This window comes from Microcebus murinus, chromosome 21, assembly GCF_040939455.1.
Source record: "Microcebus murinus isolate Inina chromosome 21, M.murinus_Inina_mat1.0, whole genome shotgun sequence".
NCBI classification, from domain to species: domain Eukaryota; kingdom Metazoa; phylum Chordata; class Mammalia; order Primates; family Cheirogaleidae; genus Microcebus; species Microcebus murinus.
In genome coordinates, this window is record NC_134124.1 from 30,518,118 (window position 1) to 30,546,042 (window position 27,925).

At 36.8% G+C, this 27,925-nt stretch overlaps 1 protein-coding gene across 6 annotated transcripts in view; it reads left to right on the forward strand.

Annotated features, from left to right (window-relative positions):
- Positions 1 to 27,925, forward strand: part of TENM2 (teneurin transmembrane protein 2) — a 1,195,335-nt gene that overhangs the window by 346,102 nt on the left and 821,308 nt on the right. For all 6 annotated transcript variants that reach the window (XM_075996266.1, XM_075996267.1, XM_075996268.1 and 3 more), the window contains exon 4: positions 26,077 to 26,352. In XM_075996266.1, the coding sequence (XP_075852381.1) occupies positions 26,077 to 26,352 (276 nt within the window). The remainder of the gene's footprint in view (positions 1 to 26,076; positions 26,353 to 27,925) is intronic.

Genomic DNA, 27,925 nt, shown 5'->3' on the forward strand with positions numbered 1-27,925 from the left:
TTATTTAGTCTGCTTAGTTATTTTTATTAATAAACCTATGATTTATCCAGGAAATCTGTTTGAAATGTGCAAATGTTTTCTGTTAGACTTTTTTTTGGATATTAACATTTGCTCTCATGCCACAGATTGGAAAGTGGGCAAAATGGAATTCTCTGAGATCATTTCTTACTCTGATTTTCAATGATAAATTGTTGTAGTTTCTGCCAAGAACTGTGAAGGTTCTGAGATTTCATCCTACTTGTATGCTAACAAGTCTGCCACAGTTTCATGGATGCTTACAGAAGTCATGAGACTCTTGAGTCAGAGGCAAAGGGAAGGTTTTTTTTTGAATCCCAACAATAGATATAGGCAGAATATCAGCGTTTGTGCCAGTTCTCCAAAGCCCAGTTTTTATAGAAAAACATGAGGATGGCCAGATCATGTCTGCATGCGTAGTATAATGGGTAGTAAGCACGCCTGCTCCTCTACTCTAAGAGGGGATATTATCTTTATCATCCACTGTAGTAAAACTGGTTCTTTGCTGTAGTAGAAGCCACTATCTCTACCTTCTCAGCCTGTTTGCTATGCAAACATCTATGAAAAGATAGTCTAGAACAAAGGCAATCAGTGCTTCTGCTTGCAAGATGTGCAGAAACACAAGAGACCCCCTAGAGAATTGTCTACCAACAGCTTCTTCTTTTTTTTTTTTTTTTTGAGACAGAGTCTCACTTTGTTGCCCAGGCTAGAGTGAGTGCCGTGGCGTCAGCCTGGCTCACAGCAACCTCAATCTCCGGGGCTCAGCGATCCTACTGCCTCAGCCTCCCGAGTAGCTGGGACTACAGGCATGTGCCACCATGCCCGGCTAATTTTTTGTATATATATTTTTAGTTGGTCAATTAATTTCTTTCTATTTTTGGTAGAGACGGGGTCTCGCTCAGGCTGGTTTCGAACTCCTGACCTTGAGCAATCCGCCCGCCTTGGTCTCCCAAAGTGCTAGGATTACAGGCGTGAGCCACCACACCCGGCCTACCAACAGCTTCTTATCAATAAATTTAATTTACTTTGGGAAATCTTTTCATACCCATAGGAAATATATTAGTTTTTGTTACTGAGGAAATGGCTTTCAAAATAATGTATTTATCACCTATTATGTGGCGGTTACTGTACTAGGTGTTGGAGTTGCAATGGTGAGAGCTCAAAGGACAATCTCATGGAGTACAAAGAAAAGTTAAAATAAATTCTTTTATCTATTTCTAAATCCCCCCCCTCCCTCCCATCTGTCCTTCCCTCTATCAATCCATTTACATTTATTTAGGAAAAACCTTGTATCTATATGCCCAGCACTGCTGTACATGCTAAAAACACAGAAGTAAATCAGACAAAGTATTAATATTAATATTTCACTTCGTGGAGATTGAATCCTGGTAATTAGCTTTCACGCAGGTGATGTCACAAGACTGTGGTGGATTGAAACACGGAGCAATACACGAAAGAATCTACAGGGGCAGCCACCAAACGTGCCTTAATGCCCTCCCCTCGAGAAGAGAGGAAAGGTGATCGCCTCCAAAACTCTGGTAACAGGAAAGATAGTGTCCACATCTCCCTTTAAACTGGACCAGAAGCCTTGTGGTTAAGAAACAGCTCCGTTATATGGGTCCTGCTTAGAGTCTGGGAAAGAATTGCTCAAATCATATGGGAGGCAGTTCTTTGAAAGCCCCAGCTAACATTAAAAGAGAAAACAGATTTACAATCCGAGGCCAGACTTCATATTATAATACATAATGAATTGCGGCTCTGTTTGGGAATCCCCCCAGGTACCGTTCCTAAGGATTCCAAGTGTTTAATTGAAATTTCTTTGGGGACAGTAGTAATCATTCACTTAAGCATTATATTTATATTTGTGCGTGAAGGAAGGAAGTCAAAGGGCTAATAGACTGAGCGAGGAGAATGGCTGGTTTTAGCTGCAGGCCATGACTAGCTGGCAATTCTCAGAGGAATGCTTATCCTGGCGACAGCTTGCTTAGGTTGTCCTCCAGGGACTGTGGGAGGAGGACAGCGAGGTGACTGACAGCTGTTTCTTCCAGGACGGAGATAGAATACATGATCCCTGTGCAGCCTGTTTAATCAAACTATTTCAGTCTGGAGGATTAAAAAACCTCGAGATGGAAAAGTATTCTGGTATAGATTTATTCTTAGAGAGGCTATTCTTTTTACCCCGATGGTTAACGCAGAGTGTTTTAATCCCAGGGGACTTGTGCCTTCGTGATTTTCAAAGCAGCGTTAATGAGTAACTATTATTCTAGGAATATTTTAGCCACGAAAATTGGTGATGGAATCAAATGAAAGTCACGCCGCTACAATAACACTGCCTTTTTGGCATCGTCAGATTTCCCACTTTCTTTCAATTCGTGATACCAGACAAGTAGATTACCTTCAACTGGTTTGCTCCACGTTCTAGAAACCGTCAGTGCTGACCTTGTTGTTGTTTTCTGGTTTTGACAGGTGCAATCTTCCCCTACATACAGAGAAATACTTACATGCAACTGGTTTAGTTTTTTAACAGCTTTATTGAGGTATAATTTACAAATCATAAAATTCTCCCACTTCAAATATACAATTGAATAATTTTAGTAAATTTCCCAGTTGTTGCACCCCCACCCTGATCCAATTTTAGAACATTCTGCCACCCCAAAAAGATTGCTCCTGCTCGTTTGCTCCCGCCCTCAGCTCCAGGCCACAGCTAGTTTAATTTCAACCTCATATTATGATGGTTTATACACTTCACCTAATGGATCTAGGCTTAGTTTCTTCTGATGTGAGCTATAGTCTGTATATTTTAATATGGTGAATATTATTATTTTATAAATGAGGAAATGGAGATTCAGAGAGGCCAAGAAATTTATCCAAGGTCCTAGAGCTAAGAAGCTGCACTATTTGAACTTGATTTTGTCTGACCCTGAGACCCCTTTGCTCTCTGCCTCACAATCCTTCCTAGTCTGAAGGTGAGCTGGTTATGGGTCTTAGTAGAAAGTGTAGGTTATTCAAAAATTATTACTGTTCTTTGTGTGTTTATACATGTTATGCATATAGCATTTCTCTTTTCTCATTTCTCAATTCCCTTATTATTATTACTATAGATACACACACAAATATATATGCATATATATATATATATATATATATATATATATATAGCCTGTCGCTTTTTTTTATTTTGGTGATTGTGTTAGGGTTGGATGGCAAACAGTTTTCTGATACTAGCTTATGTAATAAGTTAATTTCTTTCATAATAAAAAATTATTCCATCATCTCTTTTCCATATGTATGAAAACATCTTACAAAATATTTGCTGCATTGAAAGAAATAACGTTTACATTGAAAGACAAAATTATAATTTTAACATATTGACCAGCCAATTCTTTATACAAAAAATGTGTATTTGAGGGTACTTGTATTTTTCAGAGTTTTTTTTTTTTTTTTTTAATCTGTAGTACACTCACATCTGTAATCCTAGCACTCTGGGTGGCCCAGGCGGGCGGATCACTCGAGGTCAGGAGTTCAAAACCAGCCTGAGCGAGACCCTGTCTCTACTAAAAATATAAATAAATTAATTGACCAACTAAAAATATATATACAAAAAATTAGCTGGGCATGGTGGCGCATGCCTGTAGTCCCAGCTACTCAGGAGGCTGAGGCAGTAGGATTGCTTGAGCCCAGGAGTTTGAGGTTGCTGTGAGCTAGGCTGACGCCATGGCACTCACTCTAGCCTGTGCAACAAAGTGAGACTCAGTCTCAAAAAAAAAAAAAAATCTGTAGTACAAATAATCAGAGCTCTAACATCTGACCTGTCAAAATGGTACTGAGTTTTATCAAGATGGACTGGTAAGGATTTTAATAAAAACTCAGTCGCCAACTCATGATACTGCAACAGAAGGTAGATTGAAGCAGTGAGATCATTTTTGGAGCTATGAAAAATCTGAGTTTGAGTCCCTGCTCTTCTACTGACCACTTTTATGTCCTTTAGTGGGTTCCTTAATTTCCCTGGTCTTCATTATTAGATACAAAATGATCCTGACTATATGGCAGTTATTGGCATTAGCAAGCTCACCATAGGGAATCCACGTTTTACCTTTTGATTCATTTAGTTGTGTACCTTTCCTATAAAACACAACTTCAAACAAGTTCCATATTTTCTGCATCATTTTGGATAAATTTAAACGATGGAACAAGGAACCCCCATTTGTGTGTATATGTTAACATGTATAAAGAATGGAACACAATCAGAATGAATTTCTTAGTCCCATGAAGTTTGAAATCAATAATGCTAATGACTGGGTGCATCTCCTCCAGGTGGGGACTCTGGGAACAAGGCTTCTTTCATCTGGTGACATTGCTGCCTGGAAGTCATCACTGCATCCTAAGGGAAAGAGAACATGAAGAACTTTCACTAGCTTTTAAAGTCCTCTAGTTTTTGGATGGCACACATCATTCTGCTTCACAAGAACTAGACATGTGGCCTGACCTAGACACAATGGGAACAGGGAGTGATAGATCCTGGCTGGGCAGCCATTTGGTAGTGGCAGTTCTGTGCCGTGGCAGAGAAAACGCTAATTTTGGTAGACAGTTAATTCTTTTTGGACACTCAGGCTAAGACTCCGGGCAGAAGATTAGAGGTGATCTGAGTCTGAAACTTAATGAAGTCTTGGAGCTTGGGACAATTAGGTGTTGCAATGGGTGGATGGTGAATAATTTGGTTTCCTAACCTTTAAATAAGGGGACAGTCCCAATTAGCCCACAGTCACTATTTAAATAAAAAAGCAAAACTGCTCTGATTGAAGGGGTTTTGGAGAGGGGCAGCTCTAATCAGACCCCTCTCATCCACTACAGACCCTCAGAAAATCCCCTGGAATCGTGGAAGAACATATTAAAGTCACTGGATTAGATTATTTTAGGATTCCTTCCTCTCTCAACATTCTCTGATTTAGGGTCTTTATTCTCTCTCCCTCCTCTTTTATTTATTTATTTTTTTAATAAAAACTTGTTCACATGATCACTGCAGAAAATTTAGAGCAAAGATTGGCAGCTGAAAGATCTACTTTTATTTGGATGGTACTTTTTTTAAATCATCTTTCTGGCCAACATTTGTAAATCGTTAACTAACACATAAAATCTAGAATTTTAGGCTTTTCTAGAAAAAGTGTAAGATCTGGCGGTATAAATTTTACCTTCTTAAATGATGGAAATCTGCTGGAGCTGAATGACAGATGCCTTTTCAAAAAGGGACCTGCACTGTTTTCTATTTTTCCACAGCCTCTCACTACTCCTTATTGCCCTTCCCACTGCTAATTCAGCTCTTCCCTGTCAACTGCCACACGTCTAAATCATGTGAATTTACAAAATGTGATCTACTGGCAAATTGCTGAAATTGTTATCTTTTTCAGCTAAGCACATAATTATTAAAAAAAAATATATGTAAGAATAACTTGAATCTTCGACCATTCTTCTATTTTACATAGAACATTTTGCCACATGATTCTCTCCCTTTTGGAAGACGTTTATTTTATAAAATGAATTTTCCACAATAATTATTTTTCCATTGCCTATGCTACTCCTTTTGGCTCACAGGATTTTAGGCATCTGCTCTGAATTAATTTAAGTAGTGATTTTTTTTTTTTCTTACCAGACAAAGGATCCACACAGCAACAGTACATATGAGAAAAGAGATGATGGCACAATTTTTTTTTTTTAATTTGGCAATCTTCTTCTTAGAGTTGTAGCTAATAATGTCTTTGTGAAGATGTGTAGTCAAACTCTGACATATGTCATGGTTGTCAAAGTCAGCATTAACGCAAAATAATAAGTTATTTAATATAGGATTCGACTTTATTATTTTTTCAAGTAAGCTGTCTATCACCAAGTTCTGAAGTGGATTTCTTTAAAGTCTCCCTGTCTCCAGAGAAAAAGGGGAAAAGGCAGTGTGTCCCTGGACAGGATCTATGACTCATTATGTCAATCAAACCCCACTTCAGAAGGGAATAAAGAGATTTGTATCTCAAAGCTGCGCGTAACGACTCCTCGGCTTTTCATTTCATATTTATGAGCGGTTTACTTTGAAGTGTTTATCAGCCAATGCGCAGAAACATGAGGGAGGCTTGCCCGAAACCATACTCATGCGTCTAATCTGTGAAATGCTTTCTGAGCAGACTGGCTCATCAGTGCATGCCATGCAAAAATAAATACATAAATAAACTTTTTGTTATTGGAGGTCTTGGAGCCATGTCTTTATAAGAACTATAAAAAAGGGATAAATGGTGCTGAACGTTTTGAAATCGGCAGAACACAGGAAACCTGGCTCTGTAATGGGCTGAGGAGTTGGGGGGGGGGTGCAGATCATTTTTTTTTTTTTTTTGCTTGAAATAAAACCTGGTAGAATGCAGAGAAACAAGAACACAAATGTTCACAGACTCATAAGGTTTGGGTCCGTCCGAGTGACCACATGATGGCAGCGTATAGTATACGGTGTTGTTTTTTTTTAAAATGTATTTTTTCAAAGATGTAATTCCCAGAAGGGTTGGGGAGATGGCACTGCCAAGGTGTTGAAACCACTGGATGAAAGCTGTTTTATATTTTTTTAAGTCTGTATTAGTACCTCATGCCTATTTCAAGATTAATAAACATGTGGGAGGAAAAGTCAGGGGAGATAAAGAGGAGAGAAACAGAGATTAAAATAAAGTGTACATTCTTGATGAATGGACCTGAGATGTTTTCTCTCTTTTCAGTTGACTTGTGTACACAATGAGCAATCTACTACACTACATCCTGGCTTTGCAATGGCAGAGACCAACTAGAGCTACCAAAGAGGCTCTGGTGTGCTGGTGGAGAATGACAAGTCAACAAGTCAATGTCTGTGTCATGTCACAGTCACTTACTGAGACCATGGGATGCTCAGCACTCCACTTCTACAAATTAGATCCCATGTGTTTGTGCTCATTTCTCGCTGTTTTATAGCAAAAAGAGTGTTTAAAGAAATAAGCCTAATTCACTTTGATAATCCACAAATTATTTCATTGGTTTGAACAGGTACAAGAAAATAAAGTTTAGGAGTCCATAAGCCAATCTCTCATAAAAAGGGTTTCATTTCTGTTTTGCCATTTTCCTACAAATTCCCTAAAGGGCCTCCTGTTCAGCCCTCCCCTGGCCCCCATCCCCACCTTCCCCAGTATCCTGACTGGGAAAAGTGGCTCTATGTCTAGTCCCTCACTAGAAATATATAATCGCAGAAATTTAAAGCTGAAATTCTTTATACCCAACTAGAAAGCGTGGCTCGTGAGAGAGTAGGCAGCCTTTGAAGTCAAAAAAGAGACATATTTGAATTCAGGCTTCTCCACCTACTCTTTATGTGGCCTTAGGAATATTATTTCTTCCTTTTGAGCCTCATGCCTTTCTCATATTTTTGTTCTGAGGATTATATGAGATTTTGCATGTCAAGTATTTATAACCCAGTCTTGATTCATAGCACACAATTAATAAATATTACACCATAAATATTTGTTGAATGAATGAATGAATGATGCCAACCCTTCTCATCCCATCCTTTCGTTTCCAGAAGAATCTGAAGACTTGGGGGGCCAAGGGGCTTACCCAAGGACACGTGCTTGCCACCTAGAATCAGTTTTTTCTAAAGGACAAAGGAATATTTACCTCCCCCCTGCAACTACCCTTCCATTCCTGCCAATGTAGGTAGCGTAGAAAATAACCTTATCAGGAATAAGATATGATATTGTAATTATATATTTATATGTTTATCTTCCTTTGTAGCTTGTGAGATCCCCAAAAGCAAAAACACAGCTTTTCCTTCTCCGTATCCCTAGTTGGTTCTTAGCACACTTTTTTTTTTTTTTTTTGTCTATTTGTAGAACCGAATTGAAGTAATCAGTTTGAAACACGAGCAGTGGCCGCCCTTGGGTCTGTGTGCGCAGTATAATGGCAACTATTCTTGGGGGGACTTAAGTACAAAGAAGCATTAAACCTGCCAGATATGCAGGAAAGTCAACCATAGCCTTTGTGGGGTGTGTTCCTGATAATGCTGATGGATAGGTTTTCTGAAAGGACTATTCTGATTTTCTTATCCGGATGGAGATTGAACACACTGCACACAAGAGAAAGTGATTTGGAGCCAATTCTAAGAGAGAGGAAATTGAAGCAAGAAGTAAGTGTTTGAAATAATAATCTGCTGCTGATCCCTAAATAATCTGAAATGAGAGCACAGGAATTAATGAGGCAGCTAACCCCTCGTGACATAGGAATATCAGACTTGTAAGGGTGACACAGCAATTTCCCTGGTGGTCTGTTCATGTGCTACAAGGGAGCAAACAAAACCACTGTCCCCCTTTTGAAAGCAAAGTTATCTTAATAAGGGGAAATGTTGCCTCTCAGATGAAGGCTCAGAAAGTGCCAGATAGTCCAAATGTTTTTTCCTAAAGCACCTGGAAAACCTCAGCAAAGAGAAACATCTCGATAGGGAACAACTGTCACACTGGATTTAGTTGCTAGTCATTCCAAAGAGGTAGCAGTTTTGCTGGGAAAAATTGGCATTTTTAAGAAAGAAGCATTCTACAAGAAATGACCCCTAATTAAAAAAAAATAATAAAGGCAGCAAGATGTGAGGGAATCTCAATTCTCAGCTCTGTCGGAGTGATGCTTTGTGGCTTCTGGAAAGCCCTGGAACCTCCCTGTTTCTCTGCTTCTCAGGGGAGGCACTTCTTGCCACTTTCCACGGATGATGTTGAGTCCTAAGGCAGTCTGCTTTGAAAGAATCTTTGATAAATGTCTTCTCTGAATACCAAATAGTAGGAGATAGCAGAGTCGCCGGATTCTGAGAGATATTTAGGGAAATGTATTTTGGGAATGGCCAAGGAAGTTGCTTGTAATGACTACACAGTTGTTCCACTAATTAGAAGAGGCAGGATGACATTAACACTGGGCATGCCTTGCCAGAACACCTGAAAACAGACCGGGCACTGTTCCTATGTCTCTAAAAAAAAGCCAAATGGCCAGAGCATTTGATGTTTAAGTGGGGAAATACATTATTTGTGAATTTCAGGATGAGAACAGTAATAGAATACGATACGAATTTCGTTTTAAAATCCTTGGAGGAGGTTGGTGTTTTGGTTCGTAGTGATTTTGACTTTCCTTGCATGTGGGATTTCATGGAGAAAGAAGGGCTGCTTTACAACTTTTGCCCTAGGCATTTTTGCCTTTGTCAGCCCCTTTCTCCATAAAAAATGTGTAAAATTATATTTGCAACTGCACTGGCATAAAGACAGATACGTTACTGTTCTATATTAAAACATTCTCTATGATCTAAAAGTTTATTTTGTATGATTCTAAACGAAATTAAAGCTTTTTCATGGGGTCCTAAAAGTATTATGGATCCTATAATATTGTACCTGTTGTGTTCAGTGGATGAGTTCGTTGTGGAAAGAAAGCCCTGTTGAAATTTACATGCTTTTTGTTGCATTCACTCATGGATCTAAAAATGTGAGTTTCAGTGCTTTGAGACAAAGACATGTTGTCTTAAACATGGTGCCTTTATCTGATGAAAAGTAGAAGTTTGTGACATGATATTAATGAATTAGTCTGGATTCAGAATTCATAGTTACAACTAACACTTCAAGAATATATGGTGCACATATAAAACAAAGTTCTAATTGCTCTAATTTTTCCCCTAACAGAAGAACCACCCTTTTAAAGGACAGTGTTTCTACATTGCATTTCATGTTGTCTTGTTTTTAAAAAACTCAATATTGTCATTGTAATTTAATTTTTGTGTGTGTGAACCAAGGCAAGCCTAGTGAATGATGAGTTCATGTTATATGTGTACTGTAATACATTTGTTCCCATACGTTTTTGAGGTTTATTACATTTCAAGTAGTCCCTTAATTCTGCTCTGTGATTATACTAAACTGTCTGGTCTATGCATTCTCTCACTCTTCTCGATATCAATCTCAATCCCTCTGCTAGCTCCTATGCGTTGAGTACCTCCTCCTCATCCTCAATCAGAAGCAAATTCCCAAACCACATCTCCCATCTAAACACTCTCCAGCATTTCTGCCCACATACTCTACCTACTGCCTATCACTATAAATGAACAATTGCTACTGTTATCCCAGGTGAAACCCTCACTTGTGTGTAAGAGCAGTCCTGGTCTACTCGAGGTTGCTCCAGGAATTCTGTTCCCTCTATCTCCTAAATGAACCATTCTTTCGATTCCTACCAGTACACAAACATGCTGTTACCTTCCCTAACTTCTATTCTCCCACTTCTTCTACCAGTTACTGCCACATTCCTTTACTACTCTTTGCAGCAAAGCTTGCAAGAGTTGTCTATCTTGTTGTCTCTGATTCCTCTCCCTCATTTTCTCATAAATACGGTCTGGACTATCACATAGACCTCTCCACGTAATTGCTCTTGTTGAGGTCATCATTGATCACTTTGTCGCTACATCGTAATTGTCCATTCCTGATTCTCATTTTAATGACCTATCAGCAGCATTAGAAGCAGTTGAGAACTCCTTTCTCTTTGAAACACTTTTTCACTTTGATTCTATTCCACCATGAACGTGTGTCTTTTCTCTCACTATACTGGTTGCTTTTTTTCACATTCCTTCACGGCTTTCTCCTCTTTGCTGCAAACTCTTAATGTGAAAATGACTTAGGGCTCAGTCCTTGATATTGTCTTCTATTAATATTTACAGTTATTCCAAACTGGTGATCTTGTGCAGTTCCATGACAATAAATAGCACCTATTAAAATAGGCTGGTGACTCCCAAATCTATAGCTTTTGTATAAGACTTGTTAGTCATATATTCAGCTACCTGATCACAGCATATCCACTTGTAAGTCAAGTACACAATTCAGACTCAATACATTTAATACTAAAATCCTAATCTTATGCACACACACACACACACACACACACACAGACTCCACACACATGCTCTTCTTGTAACCTTCCCCATCTCAATAGATGGTAACTCGCTCCTAGTTTTCAGTACAAAAACATTGATGTCATTTCTGACCCCTCTTCTACCAAAACCTACAGGCAATCCATCAGTAAATCCAGCACTGCCCACTGCTGTACTGTTTCAATCCTGATGGGCTGTAATCATCTTTCATAAATGCTTTCTAAGTGGTCTCCTTAATTCTATTCTTGCTCCTCCTCCTCCAATATTCTAACACCATAGTCAGAGCAATCCTTTTAAAATGTAAATTAAACACAAAGAAATGATAAATGCTTGAGGTGATGGATACCCCAATTACCCTCATTTGATTAATACACATTGTATGCCTGTATCAAAACAGCACATGCATCTTATACATATATACAACTATTATGTACCCATAGTAATTAAAAATTAAAAAAAATTAAAAATGTAAATTAGATGATGTCATCTCTCTCCCCCCAAACAATGCAAGGGCTTTCTATTTCACTCTGAGTAAAAACCAAGGTCCTTAAAATCAACTCCCAAACCCTACAGGACCCAGCTCTCTCATTAACTCTCTGATGCCTTCTCTTAAAGTTGTACCTTTGCTCACTTTATTCCAGACACAAACTCCTTCTTGCTCCTAGAACATGCCAGGTGTACACCGTCCTTGGGCCTGTGCACTGCTGGTTTGCTCGTGCCCCAGCCAACTCCCTCCACTTCATTAAGTCTTTCTTGAATGTCACCTTCTCAGTGAATTTTCCCAGATCAAATTATTCAAAATACTCACAAATGATCTTGTGCTACATTACTTTCTTTTTTTTCCTTTTCATGGTACTTATCATCATTTAAGGTATATACTTAACTTATTTATTACATTAACTGTTTATTGTCTATCTCAGCTAAAATATAAGCTGTGTAAGGGTAGAGATCTTTATCTACTTTGCTTACTGATATATCCCAATCTCTTAGAACAAGGCTTAGCACTTAGTAAGTACCAATAAATACTGGTCAAATGAATGAATGCATGCCTGGATGAATTGGGCTTTTTACTTTTGTTCTGCTAGCCCTAGAGTCCCATTCCTTTAGGTTTTATATCTCCTCTTATGTATTATGTCTCTGTTCCCATAGAGCCAACTGTCTTTCTGCTTGTGTTATCTCTCATCTATGGTGTGGGGTAATGAGACAACAATGTATGTTATGAATGAATGTTGATTACAGGAATAAGGGCTTGAAAATGTCTACCTCTGTGACTACTACTTAATATTATTTTCTAAAACATTTTATTCAGTACCTTGAATTCTAGTTACCCTGTTAAATGTTTTCTGATCATAGATAACTTTTATCTCTCTCTAGTTTTATGGGCATAGATATTATTAAACTTATTTTATAGATGAGAAGACTGAAGATTGGGAGTGGGGTTTAATTAAATTGAACATGGTCAAACCATAAACGGTGGAATAGGAACTCAAACTCTGTGTTATTTGCATCTAAAATATTCTTAACCACAGAGTCTCTTGCCTAGGGAGAAAAGTACATGGGTTTCCTGGCAGTATATCAGTCATATCGTGATTTGGTTACATGTACTTTTGCTTCATAACCTTATTCCAGAGTGATTGGAACTTAAAAAGACATGCAAATGGAGATGTTTCTATGTAGTTTAATTTAACATATGCATAGAAAAATGCTGAACGATGTGACACAGTAGAAAATTATGATATCACAAATATTTTAAAGTATGGAATAGAGATAGACTTATCAAAAGCTTTTATTTTTAAATTTGTAAAATTAATTTAATTAAAAAAAACCTTGAAATCACAGAAACCCTACAGTGAAGGAAGTAAGCAATACTCATCACTTGTAATTAACAAGTGTTAATATTTTGCCAAATTTTCCTCAAATGCTTTTTTTCTCCTTAACTGCATTCTTCTCCCTCCATCTTCAGAAATAATTGCTATTAAGAATTTGGTGTCTTTATTTCTGGTCTAAATTTATCCTGTTACTATATGTGTATCTATAAATAACGTATAGTACTCATTATATTTTTCTTATTGTGCTTTTGTAACTTGACATTTGTAATTTGACATCTATCCCTATTAAGACCAAAGCTGTTATTTCCAATCATTCTCTGCTCATAAAATTGCCATCGTGTGGCAAATGGTGGCCGGTGTTAAAGGTTTATAGTTCTTTTTGTCATTTTCTCAGGGGATTTAATTTCCCAAAAGAATCTTGTGGTAAGCAATATATGAATGAAATTATTTAACACATCTAACTTTATTAACAGATTTGAGTGGATAGTGTGAAGACCTTGTTTTTTAATAAGTCATCAGTTGATGGCTCTGGATATGCTGAAATCCTTGTGAAGCTGTTGTCTCTGTTATTTGTGAATACATCCATCATGTGTTGATAGTAATGGCTGTAAGGTCCTTTGTTTTATGGCTCAACCATGTTGGGAATGATGTATTTTAGTGGAGAATTAGTCTCTGGCGTTGCTGAAACTGATTAGTTAGAGCATCACTCACACCATGTATATAACAGTGCTGATGGTGTAGTATTTCAGCTGTGATGACATAAGATTTTTTTTTTTTTGTACCCTATTGAGCCAGCTTCTGCCTTCTATTCCTGAACTCCATTTTGACTTTGGCTGCGTGTGACTCAACAACTCTCTGTAAGTCAACAGCTGCCAGATGCTAAGTGTAATTAAGGCTTTACATGTATTTGTAACCTACGACATGTGTTTGGAACACAGGAAGCAAGGTGGGAGAGGAAGAAAAGGAAAACTCTTGACTCAGTTTCAATTATCCTCTCCCTGCTTAACGGATGCTAACAGACACTAGGAAACTATGGTCTTGCCATTTTCCATCAGCTCAATGGCTGGGTGCTTACTATAATTTTAAACAAGTATCTAAATCCTAATAGTAATCAGTGATGAAACAGTTGATTTAAAAGAAGTATTTTACAAAACAAAAGTATATCATTAACATTTCCCTCCACCCAAATATTTGTGGTCATAATATAAAGTCTGATTAGTTACTGAGACAAAATATCTGCTATATAAATATTCACCTGGTGATAAACTATGATCCATCCATCTCACAAGATGTCAGACGGTAGATGAGTTAATTAACTCTTGAGATCTAGAATAATCCTTCTGTGATGGGAAAGTCAAAGTGTTTTCAAAACATCAAGTGCACGATGGAAACAGGGACCTTGATGAGTGCTGCAAATAAATGCAAATGCCATGTGCCTTTCAGTTAATTTCAGTTAATGTTGGTAGCTACTCAGCTGGTATACTATGTTTCTTGGATTATTATGAGAAAGTAAGATATCACATTACTTAATGGAATAAACACTAAATATATCTAAATATATGCAGCTTAATTAGAAACTGCATTTCATTTATATTGCGGTAGAATTAATTTGAAAATGGAATCCCATTTCTTTGCTTATCATATTGTAATTTTACACTTAGTATTAAAATAATAATCATAGTAATATTAATAATAGCTAATATTTATTGACTTCTTATTTTGTAACACACACACTCCTTTGCATGCACACATATTCATTGACCATATGAGGCAAGTAGTGTCATTCTACCATTTTACAGGTGAAAAAATTGAAACAGGAATATTAAATAGCTTGATCAGAACAATAACAAAATAGTCCTCATGGTAATTAAGAGAAACCCACAGGCAGCCATAACAGAAAAAAAGAAAAAGAAAATAAGAGATTAAAATAAGCTAATGTCAGAAATCTGAGCATTGAATTGCAAGTGCACAGTAGGTTTTCATCTATAGCAAAGACGGCTGTCAGAGCCGCAATTGGGAACTTGGACATTGGGCTTGGAGTAAGGAAGACATAAAATGGAGAATCCCACAGTAAGCCAGGAAACCTGAAAAGAGGTGTGTCATTAATAGAACCACAAGATTTGAACAGAAGCAAATACAAATCTTTGTAGGAGAAAAGAAATCCCACTTTAGGCTCTTATGATTTTTGAAAATTAAAATAAACCAACATGATCTAAAGTTAAATATAATTACGTATGTAAGAAAACAAACTTTCATAGTTAAGAGTAATTCAATAAATAATTGACTTTGAGCTTTAAAGTTCTAAAACGTTAGAATTTGTCAGACACATCCTGTCAACTTACTATATATATTATAGAAAAACTGAACAGCAGCACTTGAAAAGCAATATCAATTTTACAAATGAAATGCAAATGGATTGCTAAAATTTTTAAAAGTTTAGTACATACCGGGAATGGGATCAGGCATAAATAAAGGGAATTGGTCAACTGTAAAAACAATCATAAGAAATATGCAATAGCAGCACAGAGAAAAAAGAGATTAAAATATAATAGAGACATTAAGAAAGAAAAAGGGTAGCATAAGATCTACTTAATTAGTGAAGAGAATAAAGAATATGGAAGAAAGTAAATATATAAAAGAGGCAATGGCTGATAAATTTAATAGAATTAAGAAATCATAAATTTACAAAAATTGGAGACACAAAATATATCTAGTAAGATTAGAACTCTAAACAGACTGATACAACATATATATTATAGTCTCTAGAGCACCACTAAAACATATGTGAAGAGATTGCCAAAAAGCCCATATAAAAATTTAAATGGTATTTTAAAAATTATTATTAACCCTCAAGAAATCAGGAAAGGAAGTACAAGGGTGGGGGAGGACGAACAGAAAAAAACATAACAAATGATAACCCTAAATCCAACCATATTAATAGTTACATTAAATATGTATGGTTATCACACCAATTAAAAGACAGAGACTGTTAGGTCACTTAAATAGCAAGTCCTAATTACATGCCGTCCACAAAAAGCATATGATAAATATAAAGACACAGAAAAGTTGAAAGTAAGTGAATGGAAATAGATGTATTACATGTTTATTGTTTACAGTAAAAATAAGAACACTGATTTGACTATTTCATATTAGACAAAGTAGAATTTAAGACCATGGGTATTAATACCAGAGAAAAATGGACATTTCAGATTGATAAAAGAGTCAATTCACCCTAGAGATATAAATATCTATGTGCTTAAAACATAGTTTTACTGAGGGGAGGCAATGGGGAGGGAGAGAGAACAAGAAGCAGCCAAAGTGACAAAAATAAAGAGGAAAAGGAAAAAAAAACATAAGTACAGATTTAAGTCTCTTCTCAGTAGCTAATAGAACCACTAGGCCAAAAATACCAGTAAATGTATAGAGAGTTTGAACAACGTTATCTATTACTTTGACCTAATAGACATCTGTAGGACATTACATATAGGAACTATAGAATCACACTATTTTTCAAGGGAACATTCTGGAATATGTACTATATGCTAGGCTACAAAGTATGTCTCAGTAAATTTCAAGATGGAAATCCCGGAGAGTTTATTCTCTGTCCATTAAGTATTTATGTTAGAAATCGATAACAATTAGAAAAGTGCCAAATATTTGTAAATAAAATCACACACTTCTCAGAAACCTGTTGGTCAAAGAAGTACATGAGAAGTTAGAAAATATTTGAAATAAACCATTGTGAATGTACAGTATATCCAAACTTGTGGGATACAGATAAAGAGGAAATGATGATAGCTTTGCATATTTATTTAAGAAGTAAAGAAAAGTTGTTTTCAAATCAGTGATCTACATTTGTACCTCAAAAACCTAGAAAAGGAGAAGCAAACAAAACCCAAAGTAGAGATAAATAAATAAGCAAGATAAGAGCAGAAATTAGAGAAATGGAAAATAAGCAATAAAATAAAAGAAAGCCAAAACCTGGCCCTTTGAAAAAATTGATAAAATTGATATACTCCCTGTAAGAATGATCAAGAAAAAAAGAGAAAATACACAAATGCCCCAAATCAGGAAGGAAAGAAAGGATATTGTTGTAGATCTTACACATATTCAAAGCATAGTGTCATAAACTTATGACAAGTTAGATGAAATAGAAAAATTCCCTGTAAAACACAATTAATATTAGAAAGCATGTATTATCTCAAAAGTGCTTATTAGAGATACAGTCACCATAATAATGTTGAAAAATATTCAATCCATCAAAAAATCTATAATACTAAACCTACATGTACCTATGAAATAACCTTAGACATAGGTCAAACATTGATAAAACTACAGTGAGAAATGCTCATCATAGTAAGAAATTTCAACATATATATTTTTAAATTGATAGACAAGCAAACAGTAAGTTAGTAGCAATGCATAAAATGTATAGCCTGATATGCTTATAATTAAAAAGAAGAATGGCTGAACATTAAAGACATAAAGGATCAAATTTTAAAGGTTTAGGCAAGAACAATTCAATGAACTCAAAACAGAGATAATTTGTATACACCAGGGTAGAAATTAATAAACAGAAAAGCACATATATATTTCTGACAGTAGATAGAGTTGGAAAAGCAGAACTTTGGCTTTTTTTTTTGAAAGACAAAAACAATTATTAGTAAAACCAATCTGATAAAAAAAAAGTAGGCATAAATAAATAATATAAAAAATGAAAATAGCATTCTACAAATCTGGCAGAAATTTTAAGACTCAAAAAAACATGGATAACCAATTGTATATATGCCAAACTATACGAAAAGCATAGATGAAATGGCCATATTCCTAGAAAAATTTATTATCTCAAAACTTTCTAAATCAACTCAAGAAAAAAATAGAAAGCACTAATAATCTTATAATAAAGAAACGAGGCAAGTTTCTTCCTTTGTAAACTATCACTGTAACAGCTACATTTCTTGTGTGATTTACTCTGTGGCAGGAAACGTCTGAACATTTGTATCTACTTCATCTAATTCAATGCTCATAATAACCCTATGAAGGTAGGTGATATTTTTATGTCCATTTATAAATAAGCAAGTGAATTCAACAGAAGTAATTAATTCTAAGACTATGTGGTTAACAAGTATTTTTAAAACAGATAATCTTACTCCTGCTTTCTTAACTCTAGGCTATAGGGTGACTATTTTATAGGGTTGCTGCTCTTCTAATTAATTAGAAAGCTCTAAAAGCATTTAGGACAGTGCCTGCCACATTGTGAAATCCTCAGTAAATGTAAGCTACTCTAGTAGCCGTTTGCAAACATAGAACAGCTATGCCACTAACTCACTACTGTCCTTTTATCTCTTTCTCTGATTCAAAAAATTGTTTGGAGAGGCAGAGTCTCACATGGCCAGATAAATATACCCATTTGTAATGCTCTCACATAGGATAACTGGTTGGTATAGTTTTTAATACTGGCATTGATTTTCAATCTTGTTAGTATTTTCATCAGCTCCAAAGAGGCTCCAGCTAGCTAGGTTCCTGGGCATTTCATTTTTATTTATGAACTGCCAGTTGTTCAGCAGAACCTTTTGTTGTGGCTGCTTTTGGGTTTTCCAAATTGGGCTTTGTTCAGGTTGGAATGGGAAAATGCCACGACATCAGAGGAGAATGCCACATTTATCTTTCTCTTTGAAAGTTATAGAGCTTATAAGAAAACCTAGGAAATTGGAAATTCTCCTGTCTTCTCTAGCTATTTTAGTATTTCCTTGATTTGGAATGTGTTTATTTACATCGGAATGGTTCTACTTACAAATTGTAAAACTTTTGACACATTAAGCATTCATACAGATTAAAATAATTAGTCTAAAAGTTTAGGAACATCAAATATTTACATTTTATATGTCACACATAAGAGAAAATTATGATTTTTAAAGTGTACTTTTTAAATATCAATATCAGTTTTTATGAATAATAATGCATGTACACCTACTCTGTTGTTTTAAGCCAGGGATTTTTGGTGAACAGTTTTATCAACATTTGGGAAAATATCTGAATATGTAAAAAAAAGATGAACTTTAAAAGGGCATTAAGAGAGAGTTTATGTGAAGAAATTTAGTATATGCAAGAATAAAACATTAGAATTCATAAGGACTTCCTTCAGTGGCTTTCAAAATTGTGATCATTGCAATATAAATATTTTTTATATTTGTATGAAAACAGTGTTTTAGATAATGTTGGCAATTGTGTTAGACTGATTATTTTGTATACCTCACACATATGTATAACTGCTCAAGATTTAAATATATTATATTAAATGGCAGGGACCAATTTGGCATTGCATTTTGATCAATCAAACAGAAATAAAATTACATTTTATCACTTATAATTGCCATATTTTTGTTGATAACATTCTAGTTGACAAAAGCTTAAGGTAGCAGGTCAAGTTACTTCAATTACTATGATAAAAAGAACTATAATATTATAATATCCGTTTTTATCTTAAACATCTGTTAGAAAAATTTGGACTCGATATTCATTCCTGACTTTAAGATGTAGGCTCTAACATTTGCTCATGAAAAGTAACCCATGTTTGTTTACAAGAGATTCTCTTTGTTTTAGTATAAATGATCCTAGAAAAAGGCCACTTAGAAAAGGAATTAATGTCTAAAAGAACCAATATTTCATTCACATTAAATACTAAAAATAATTTATTGCAACTTTATCTTTTAAAAAACCCTTGATTATCAAGACTATATTTTAGTTTATCTTTAATACTATGTACCATTTCATCTATCCATATTTTTTCAAAAGGATAAAAAATAACAATTTTGGGCTGGGGTCTAATGTACATTTTATGGCAAAATTGTGTGATTATAGGCTTGCATTTTGCAGCATAATCACAGAGGGTCACTTTTTGCAAAAATTATTGGATGAGTTCATTAATTTTCCTAAGTGCCTCTTGTTAACCTTTTATTTAAATAATTATCATTCTTCATTCAAGTTGAGATTTTCCTAGCACTTGGTATGACCAGTGATTTTTTTTTTTTTTTTTTTTTACTGTTTCCTGGCTAATTTGAGTATCAAGGTTATGAAACTCTGTATGTATCTTATTTAAGTCTTCTGTTTTAGTAGACCTCTTCTGACATGGCACCACTGGAAAAAAGTGGGGCGGTGTGACTTGCCTACCAGATGAAGGTGGAATTCCACTTGGGCTCCATGACAAGTGGGGGCAGTGGGGCAAAGGTGGCGTGGCAGCAGGATGATCCATTGCTGCTGGGTGGAGTTGGGTTTTCAGACTCTTCAGTAGGTCTTGGCAGATACCAACCTGGTTGAAAGGAAGAGGAGCACTTACTTACAGTTCCCCACAAGTCCTCTTCTGACAGTGGTGGTGAAGTTGCATTTAACATGCAGACTCTTCTGACACAAGCACGGAGAGGAAGGGGCAGTGATAGAATTCCAGGACCCCCTGGTGACCCCCACTCACACCATTGTGTGGGAGGCAGGAAAACTCTGGCTCACCACTTGGTCTTTTTTGATTGTACCCTGGTGTGTTTGTGGAGGTGTAGGGGTAGGTATTCTTGTTAGGGCAGGAAGTACTTTGGGCTTATTTTGTCTGCTGGTATTTCCAATTTGCAAGTTTCTCTAGCACCAGATCTGAAATGTGCAAAGCAAAAATAAAACCCAGGGAACTCACTACCATGTAGTTCTCAGGTTCCAGGACCCTAGTAGGTTTGCTGCCTCCTCTCCCATTTTCAGAAACTGCTTGTGTGGTTTTTTATATGTAATGTTTAGGGCTTTTAGCTGTACTTAGTGAGAGGAGTACAGAGAAGTGGAAAACTCCATCCAGGAAGTCAATCAATGTATCTTTTGAAGTTCCCATCATCATGCCAACAACCATTTCTACTTTCTCTTGTCAACTGGCTTAATTCTGTTAGATCTTCATAATTTTGTGGCCTCATGTGATCCTAGTGCTTTTTGCACATGACTTTTCTTGACTTTATGAAAATCTACATCTTCATAAGCTATACAGTTTAATCCAAGAATGGCACCAATATGACTGGCACCATATTACTTTCTGCTATCAGCAAGTAATTGATGAGGTTGACATTAATACGGTTGATATGAGAAGAGACACTAGTAGTAAGGGGGCACAGATGGGTGGGGATTCATTTTATAAGTGGTCATTAGTGACTATTTTCAAGTTATAATGACTTTTAATTCCTTGTATAAAATATTTTCTCTTAAATTTAGGGGACTCGAGTAGTAAACATTTAGATAATAAAAGTTTTCTGTATTGCACTCTTTCTTTACTACTTAACTTTTATCTTCTTGCCCTCATAGTAGAAAATCTGTTCAAGTGCTGACATTTTCAGTGCTATTTGTATACCCTGGTAATACCATGACATGATAATTCTGACTTAACTACATATGTGCTTCTCCTAGTTAAAGGTTATTTCAAAGTGTGAGAAGTTGGTAAAAACTTAGAAAATAAAGCCATGATCACAATGCGTGGACATATCTTTCCTTAGAATTGCATCCTGGATAGCATTAGTGGATCAAAGATGACTCTTGATATCTTCACAAAATTTCTGTAAAAAAGTTATGGAGAACATCTGGATTATGCACTGGAGTTATGATCAAGGAAAAGACAACTTAAAGATAAATATTTATTAAAAGAGTTATTTTCAAAGACTTGTGTTCACCCATCCTGATCATCTAACAGTTTTTAGACATTAACATTCCTTCCCAACCTTAAATTATACTAAAATCACATGGTGTAAATATTACAGACTTTGTGTAATCATTTATCTATAAAAATATTGACTTTGGCCTTGGTAACATAATATGGGGCCACACTGGGTGACTTATTGGCAACATTCGTATAACACATACCTGAAATGAAATGAGTTCAGCACATCATCCGCATTCATTTTAATCAGCGATATCAGGGAAGTTGGAGGCAGATAGAGGATAAGTATTAATAATAAATTTCTATTCCATGAATACTAAAATATTGTACCTCCTCTTTATCTTCCTGCAAGCTAGTAAAGAAGGAATGAAGTGTTGACTGCTTTCCTCTAGAAATCTTAACTTGGAGAATCACACAATGACTAGTCTCTCTCTTCCATTCTAAGCTGCCATGGAGTTTAATAAAGACATAATTATATAAGACAAATTAGAGCAAAATCAGTCTTCCATCAATGAGCAAAGTAAGTGCAAAACATTAAGTTGACCTAGTATTAAAAATTCCCCTGTATTATTTTAATATGCCGAGCAGAAGTGTATATGTAACGTGGGGCTTCATGCTGTGAGATAAACTACGTGGAAAATGATTGTCAGAAATCAATTCAGATAGAGGAATATTTGGGAAAACTGGGTATGGTGCAAGCAAACTGAAAGGGGCATGATAGCTTCTCAGTGGGGTAAATTCCCAGTCCCTCGAAGTAGTCACCCCAACCAGGATGAACATCTGGTGAAAAAGCTGTGAAAGTATGAAGGGTTGGATCACTAGATGACCTTTTTTGGCTCCCTGTCCTTTTCCTATGCAGTATTTATCACTGTATAGATTGTACCTTGTTTATGTGATTCTTTGATTAATGTCTTTCTCCCGATTAGATTGTAAATGTCATGGACTACATTTTTATAATGCTCACTGTTATATCCCCCGTGCCTAGCACAGCACTAGGAGCAATAAATATTTGTTGAATGATTTAATAAATGATGGGCCCATTTTTTTCCCCTCCCTACTGTGTATATAGCTCACCAGATTCATATGTTAAGCCAGAAAACCTGGGAAAGGCTTGGTCCAAAACCTGTCCCAGGTACTGAGATTGAGGTTCCTATTCTTTGAGATGGTAGAGGACAGAAAGACACTAAACTAGGCATGGTAGGGAAAAGGTGGCACTGGGGAGGGATGGTCCTTTTGGAAGAGGAAGATGAGTTTCAAAGGTGATTTTTTTTTTTTTTGAGAAATCAATTTTGATTTTAAAGGAAAATCTTTTTGTTTTCTATGATCCAATATGAACTTACTGATTTACCTTTTCCTGGTGTATTTAGTACAGTGCTCTTGGTGTTCTTTACATCGTTGTTCTTTGTGAATTGGGTGCTATATACACTTGAATTTAAATCTCTTGATGTGCACTTTTCCTTCTCTAACATTTGTTTTACTTTTACAATGTATACAAATTTTAACTGATCCATGAAGATCTCGAGTTTGTTTTAACATAAAAATAATATTCTAACTTCTTATAAGTAAATCTGTTAACCAAAGAATGGGTACATATTTATTCCATGGTGTCCCAGGGCCCACACCTGCTACCTGTTCACACTGAGGGCCCTTTCCTCATTCAGCTGCTGCTTTTGCCCTCAGGAGGTCTTCATAGCTTGTCCCAGATAACAAGATGTGGGAAAACCATCAGGAACATCGCCTTCATGCATACTCACTTCATTTTAAATGGGATTATATAGCTAAACATTCTCACACGTGGAATAAAAACGTCTGTCTTTTAGTTGGGGTTATTTTCATTTATTGAGGGAAAATGAAGTACCGTATTTCATGACTATGCCCAGAAATAACTTGAGCTCTAAAGACAAAATGGAAGAATATTAATATAAAATGAAATTTTCCAATTATTTAAGAATAAGAAAAGTCACAATAGAGAGAAAGGTCTTGTGATATCAGATGTAGGAATATGAACCCAGTACCTTCATTTTTATAGACTACCGAGACTGAAATATACATTTACTGTACAATTATGGGACAATCTTTAATTACCAAGGATGCAGACTGGAGCAGGGTACAGTAGGCAGAGAATTTCAGACAGCATGATGAACTGTGCCCAGGGAATAAACAGCAACACTGAGCACAGTGCTGATGACAGAGGGGACTTCCCTCTTCACTGCACAGGTACTGGGTAATCACCCCCTGCTGACGGGACTCTGTGCTCGGTGAGCTCTCCAATGAATAAGTTTCACTGTGAAGAGACAATTATGTGTAGAAGCAGGTTTGGTGCCATTTACACAGCCAAATTAGGCTGTGGAAGTTCAATGTGCAGTGAAGACAAGAAAGTAAAAACTCAGAATAAAAAGGCATGTGTCTATTACAAATTAAAGTCACACTAGGTTAATATATAAACAGTTTGGTGCTTTTTAAAATAAAAGCTGAAAAATGATGCCATGCATGTAAACTATCCTAGAGTGTCAAGTTACATCAAGAATCTGGAGACATGAGTGGTAGAGAATGGCCCTAATGTGATAAATATTCTTAGAGTGAGCAAATGCCTGACTTTGGTATTTGCCCCACTCATAGCATAGCAGTGCATTTCTTCACTGCTTTTCATTGCCATAAATTGCTTCAAGACAAAAGAAATCAGCTTTATACATCAAAAATTCACATGAACATCAGGATTCCATCTATTTTGCATTGAAACCTTAAAATTCCTCTGAAGAATCGAAATAGTTAAGCACACAAATAAATAAGCTGTGCAAAAATGCTGCCAGGTTCGCTCTTGATTGAGGCTGCTTGGCACTGTGGAAAGAACACAGGCTTGGGGGCTGCAGATGGAGAGGTGAATTCCGGATCTGCCACTTGCCCAGCTATGACGTTGGAAACAATATCTAACCTCTCTTTGCAAAGTGGTGATATCAACACCTCAACTGCTGGGCTATTATGAAATTTAAATGGCACAAAGCCTGTGAAGCACCTGGCCCAATGCCCAATACGTGGTAAAAAATAAGTGTTCCCTGAATGCCTATTCTCTTTGCTTCCCATCCAACCATGAGTCCACCTCTACATGTCCCCCGTGCACACACTTACTTTCCATAGGTGAAGACTACTTGTGGTTTTAATTAGTGTGAGCAGAGATTATTTGACATCTTTTGTTTAGAAACAAAAGAGCTAGCTAGCTCTTCATTCCTAGGATGCTGATTTCAGTAACACATTACATATACAGTCATGCTCAGCATAATGTTTTTATCAAGGACGGACGGCATATACAAGTGGTCTTGTAAAATTGCAATGCCATATTTTTACTGTACCTTTTGTATGCTTAGGTGCATAAATACTTATTATATTACAGTGTTCAGTACAATACCACGCTGTACAGGTTTCTAACCTAGGAGAGACAGTCTCTACCATATAGCCTAGGTGTGCGGTAGGCTAGGCCATAAAAGTTTGTGTAAGTACACTCTATGATGTTCACACAACGAACACCACCTAACGACATACTTCTCAGGATGTATCTCCCACCTCGTTAAATGATGCACGACTGCATTCATTTTTTAAAAAAAACAGTTCATCAAATATTATCATATAAAGCACACAATGATCCTAAGGGAAATTTAGGAGATGAATACCCAGATTTTACAGATGAGAAAACTGGGGCTTTTAGAGTTGAGAGACTTGTCACCAATGAGGCTGTTACCGGTGGAAAGCCCGGATGGGCACCCGGGTCTTGTGGCTGCCACTCATATTTATCAGAGGGTCAAGGTGGAGTGACATGAAGACAGACTATGTAGGGATCAGATCCAGGTTTTGCTGCCATCCAGATGCTTGACCTTGGATAAGTCACATACATTCTCTGGCCTTCAGTTTCCTCATCTATAAAATGAGTACAATACTATTATCATCTTCATAAAGTTGCAAACTATTTTAAAATGTAAAATAAAAGGTGCAGAATCAAAGAAGCCCCAAGTAAGTGCTTGGTTGATTTTAGCTATTTATGATAAGTTCAGGGTTTTTTTCAGACACACGGTGCTTCCCAGACAACAGTGCCAGAATGCCCAAAAATCTCTGAAGGTGGGGACTTTAGGAGCTGATTAAGTCATGAGGAGGTCCACCTTCAGGAATGGGATTAGGTGCCCTTGTATTATAAAAGGGCTTTAGGGAGTGAATCCAGCTCTTTTTTGTTCTTCCACCTTCTGCCTTGTGAGCAACAAGGCAACGTCTTGGAAGCAGAGAGCAGCCCTCAGCTGACACCACTGCTGGCGCCTTGCTCTTGGACTTCCCAGCCTCTAGAACTGTAAGAAATAAATTCCCTTCCTCATAAATTAAAAAAATAAATAAATAAAAATAAAAAAATAAAAAATAAAATAAAATCTGAGCATTCTGTCCCGGGACTGATAACTTTACTTTCTTTTGTGTTTGTCTGTTTTCCAAAAAATACTCTTCCCCAAGACCTGTTTTCTGCGCACCACGAGGAGTTTGACGCGTTCGTCTGGCGGGAGAAGCGTCCCGCTTTCCTCGCGTGCATGCATACGTTTTGCCTTTGCAATGCATGTCGCAACCTGTAACCAGCGTCTGTGTCACTGTCGCCGCAGGGACCAACTTCACGCTGGCGGAACTGGGCATCTGCGAGCCCTCCCCGCACCGCAGCGGCTACTGCTCGGACATGGGCATCCTGCACCAGGGCTACTCCCTGAGCACCGGCTCGGACGCCGACTCGGACACCGAGGGAGGGATGTCGCCCGAGCACGCCATCCGGCTGTGGGGCAGAGGGATCAAGTCCAGGCGCAGCTCCGGCCTGTCCAGCCGCGAGAACTCGGCCCTCACCCTGACCGACTCGGACAACGAGAACAAGTCCGACGACGAGAACGGTAGGCCTGCTTCTCGAAGGAATGCCTTCCACCTGCCGCCCACTCTGCTGCCTGGGGTTTTTGCTTTTTTTTTTTTTTTTTTTTTAATAAAGAGGTGTCATAAGACCATGCATTTTCTTTTAAATCGACCTTGTCTACCTGGCGTGAGCTGGAGGGGGGGTGGGGGGGTTAGGGAATCCACCAGCCACCCTCAAGTACGGCCAGAAAATGAGAAGAGAATTTCAAAATCACCTTTTTGATGATAACACGGTGTTCAGGTAGAGTCAGTGGGTCTGATTAGCAAATAAATTACATTGCAAAAGCGGCAGCTTGATAAACTATGACCCACACCTAGAAAATGTCCTCTCTCCACAAGTTTCTAGGTCTTTGTATTGATCTCCCCTTCCCAGGAAATGGCAACCTAGGTTATTTTGTTATTTTTTATTTATTTATTTTTTTTCATGACGATCTCTTAAGAATCCTACCTTATCTTAGACTTTCATTTCCAGCCGGCAATGCCTCATATCCGTATTGAAGATCAAACTTGGAACAGATGCCCTGGAGTTTAATAATGACAAATAGGGAGAGACTTGTCTTCAAAAAAAGTATTCTCTTATATGGTTACGTTTCCCCTTGGCACCTACGTAGGTTAATGGTTTCCCGCATCTTCTATCGCAAATCGCTACTGCCTATCCATCAGCTTTCTAGGTGGCTTTTAATGAAACTTTGAAAATTAAATCCTTCCAATCATTAAGCAGTAAATATAGGGAAGCCTAAGCAAGTCATTAAAGAGATAAGGTGCTTATTTGTGGATTTCTGAGCAACTCAGAAGCATGTGTGGTCAGAAACTGTTTTTTAAAAATTTTTTGAAAAGATAAATTGCATTAGGTTACAGCTGATTTGTGAAAAAAACATGGAATGCTGGGTGGTTTGTTATGAATAGATTGCATGTTTGCTAAAAGAATTACCATCACCATTAAAATGTTTACAAATAGATCAGTTTAGAATGTTTATATAAAATATTATAAACTTCTGCCAGAGCAGCTTTACGTATTTTCTTTCATTTGAAAAAGAAAAAGAAATTTGCAGGCAGACAGCTTGTTGTGAATGTGAAAGCACACAGCTAAATATCATTTAATCTCGAAACTGTGTTGAAAATGCATTATTTCCTGGGTAAGTCGTATATAGTCAAAGAGATGTCACTTTTTTGGGATTTAAATTTATGTTTAATTCTGAAATAATTTATTCTACAGTAGGGACAAGGGGAGGGATGGATCTTACTTATGCCTCCGTTCATGTAGCTAATCAAGGTGTACTCTCAAGGGAAAATCTGCACTTGAGTCCTTTTGAATTTTAACAAAATTCTGACACTTGGCACATTCAACACTCTAACATGCTTATTTGATAGGAAATTACTTTTAGAAGTTTCCATAAAAGCATACATTGAATCCATTTACTGATGTCCTTTTTCAACTTCGGTGTGTGTCAGGTAGCGTTGAAACGGAAGCAGTTTGATTTGCCTAATAAATAAAATCACTTGTAACCCAAGAATTTACAGCAAATTTTAAACAAGGTATTTTAGTAAATCTCTCCT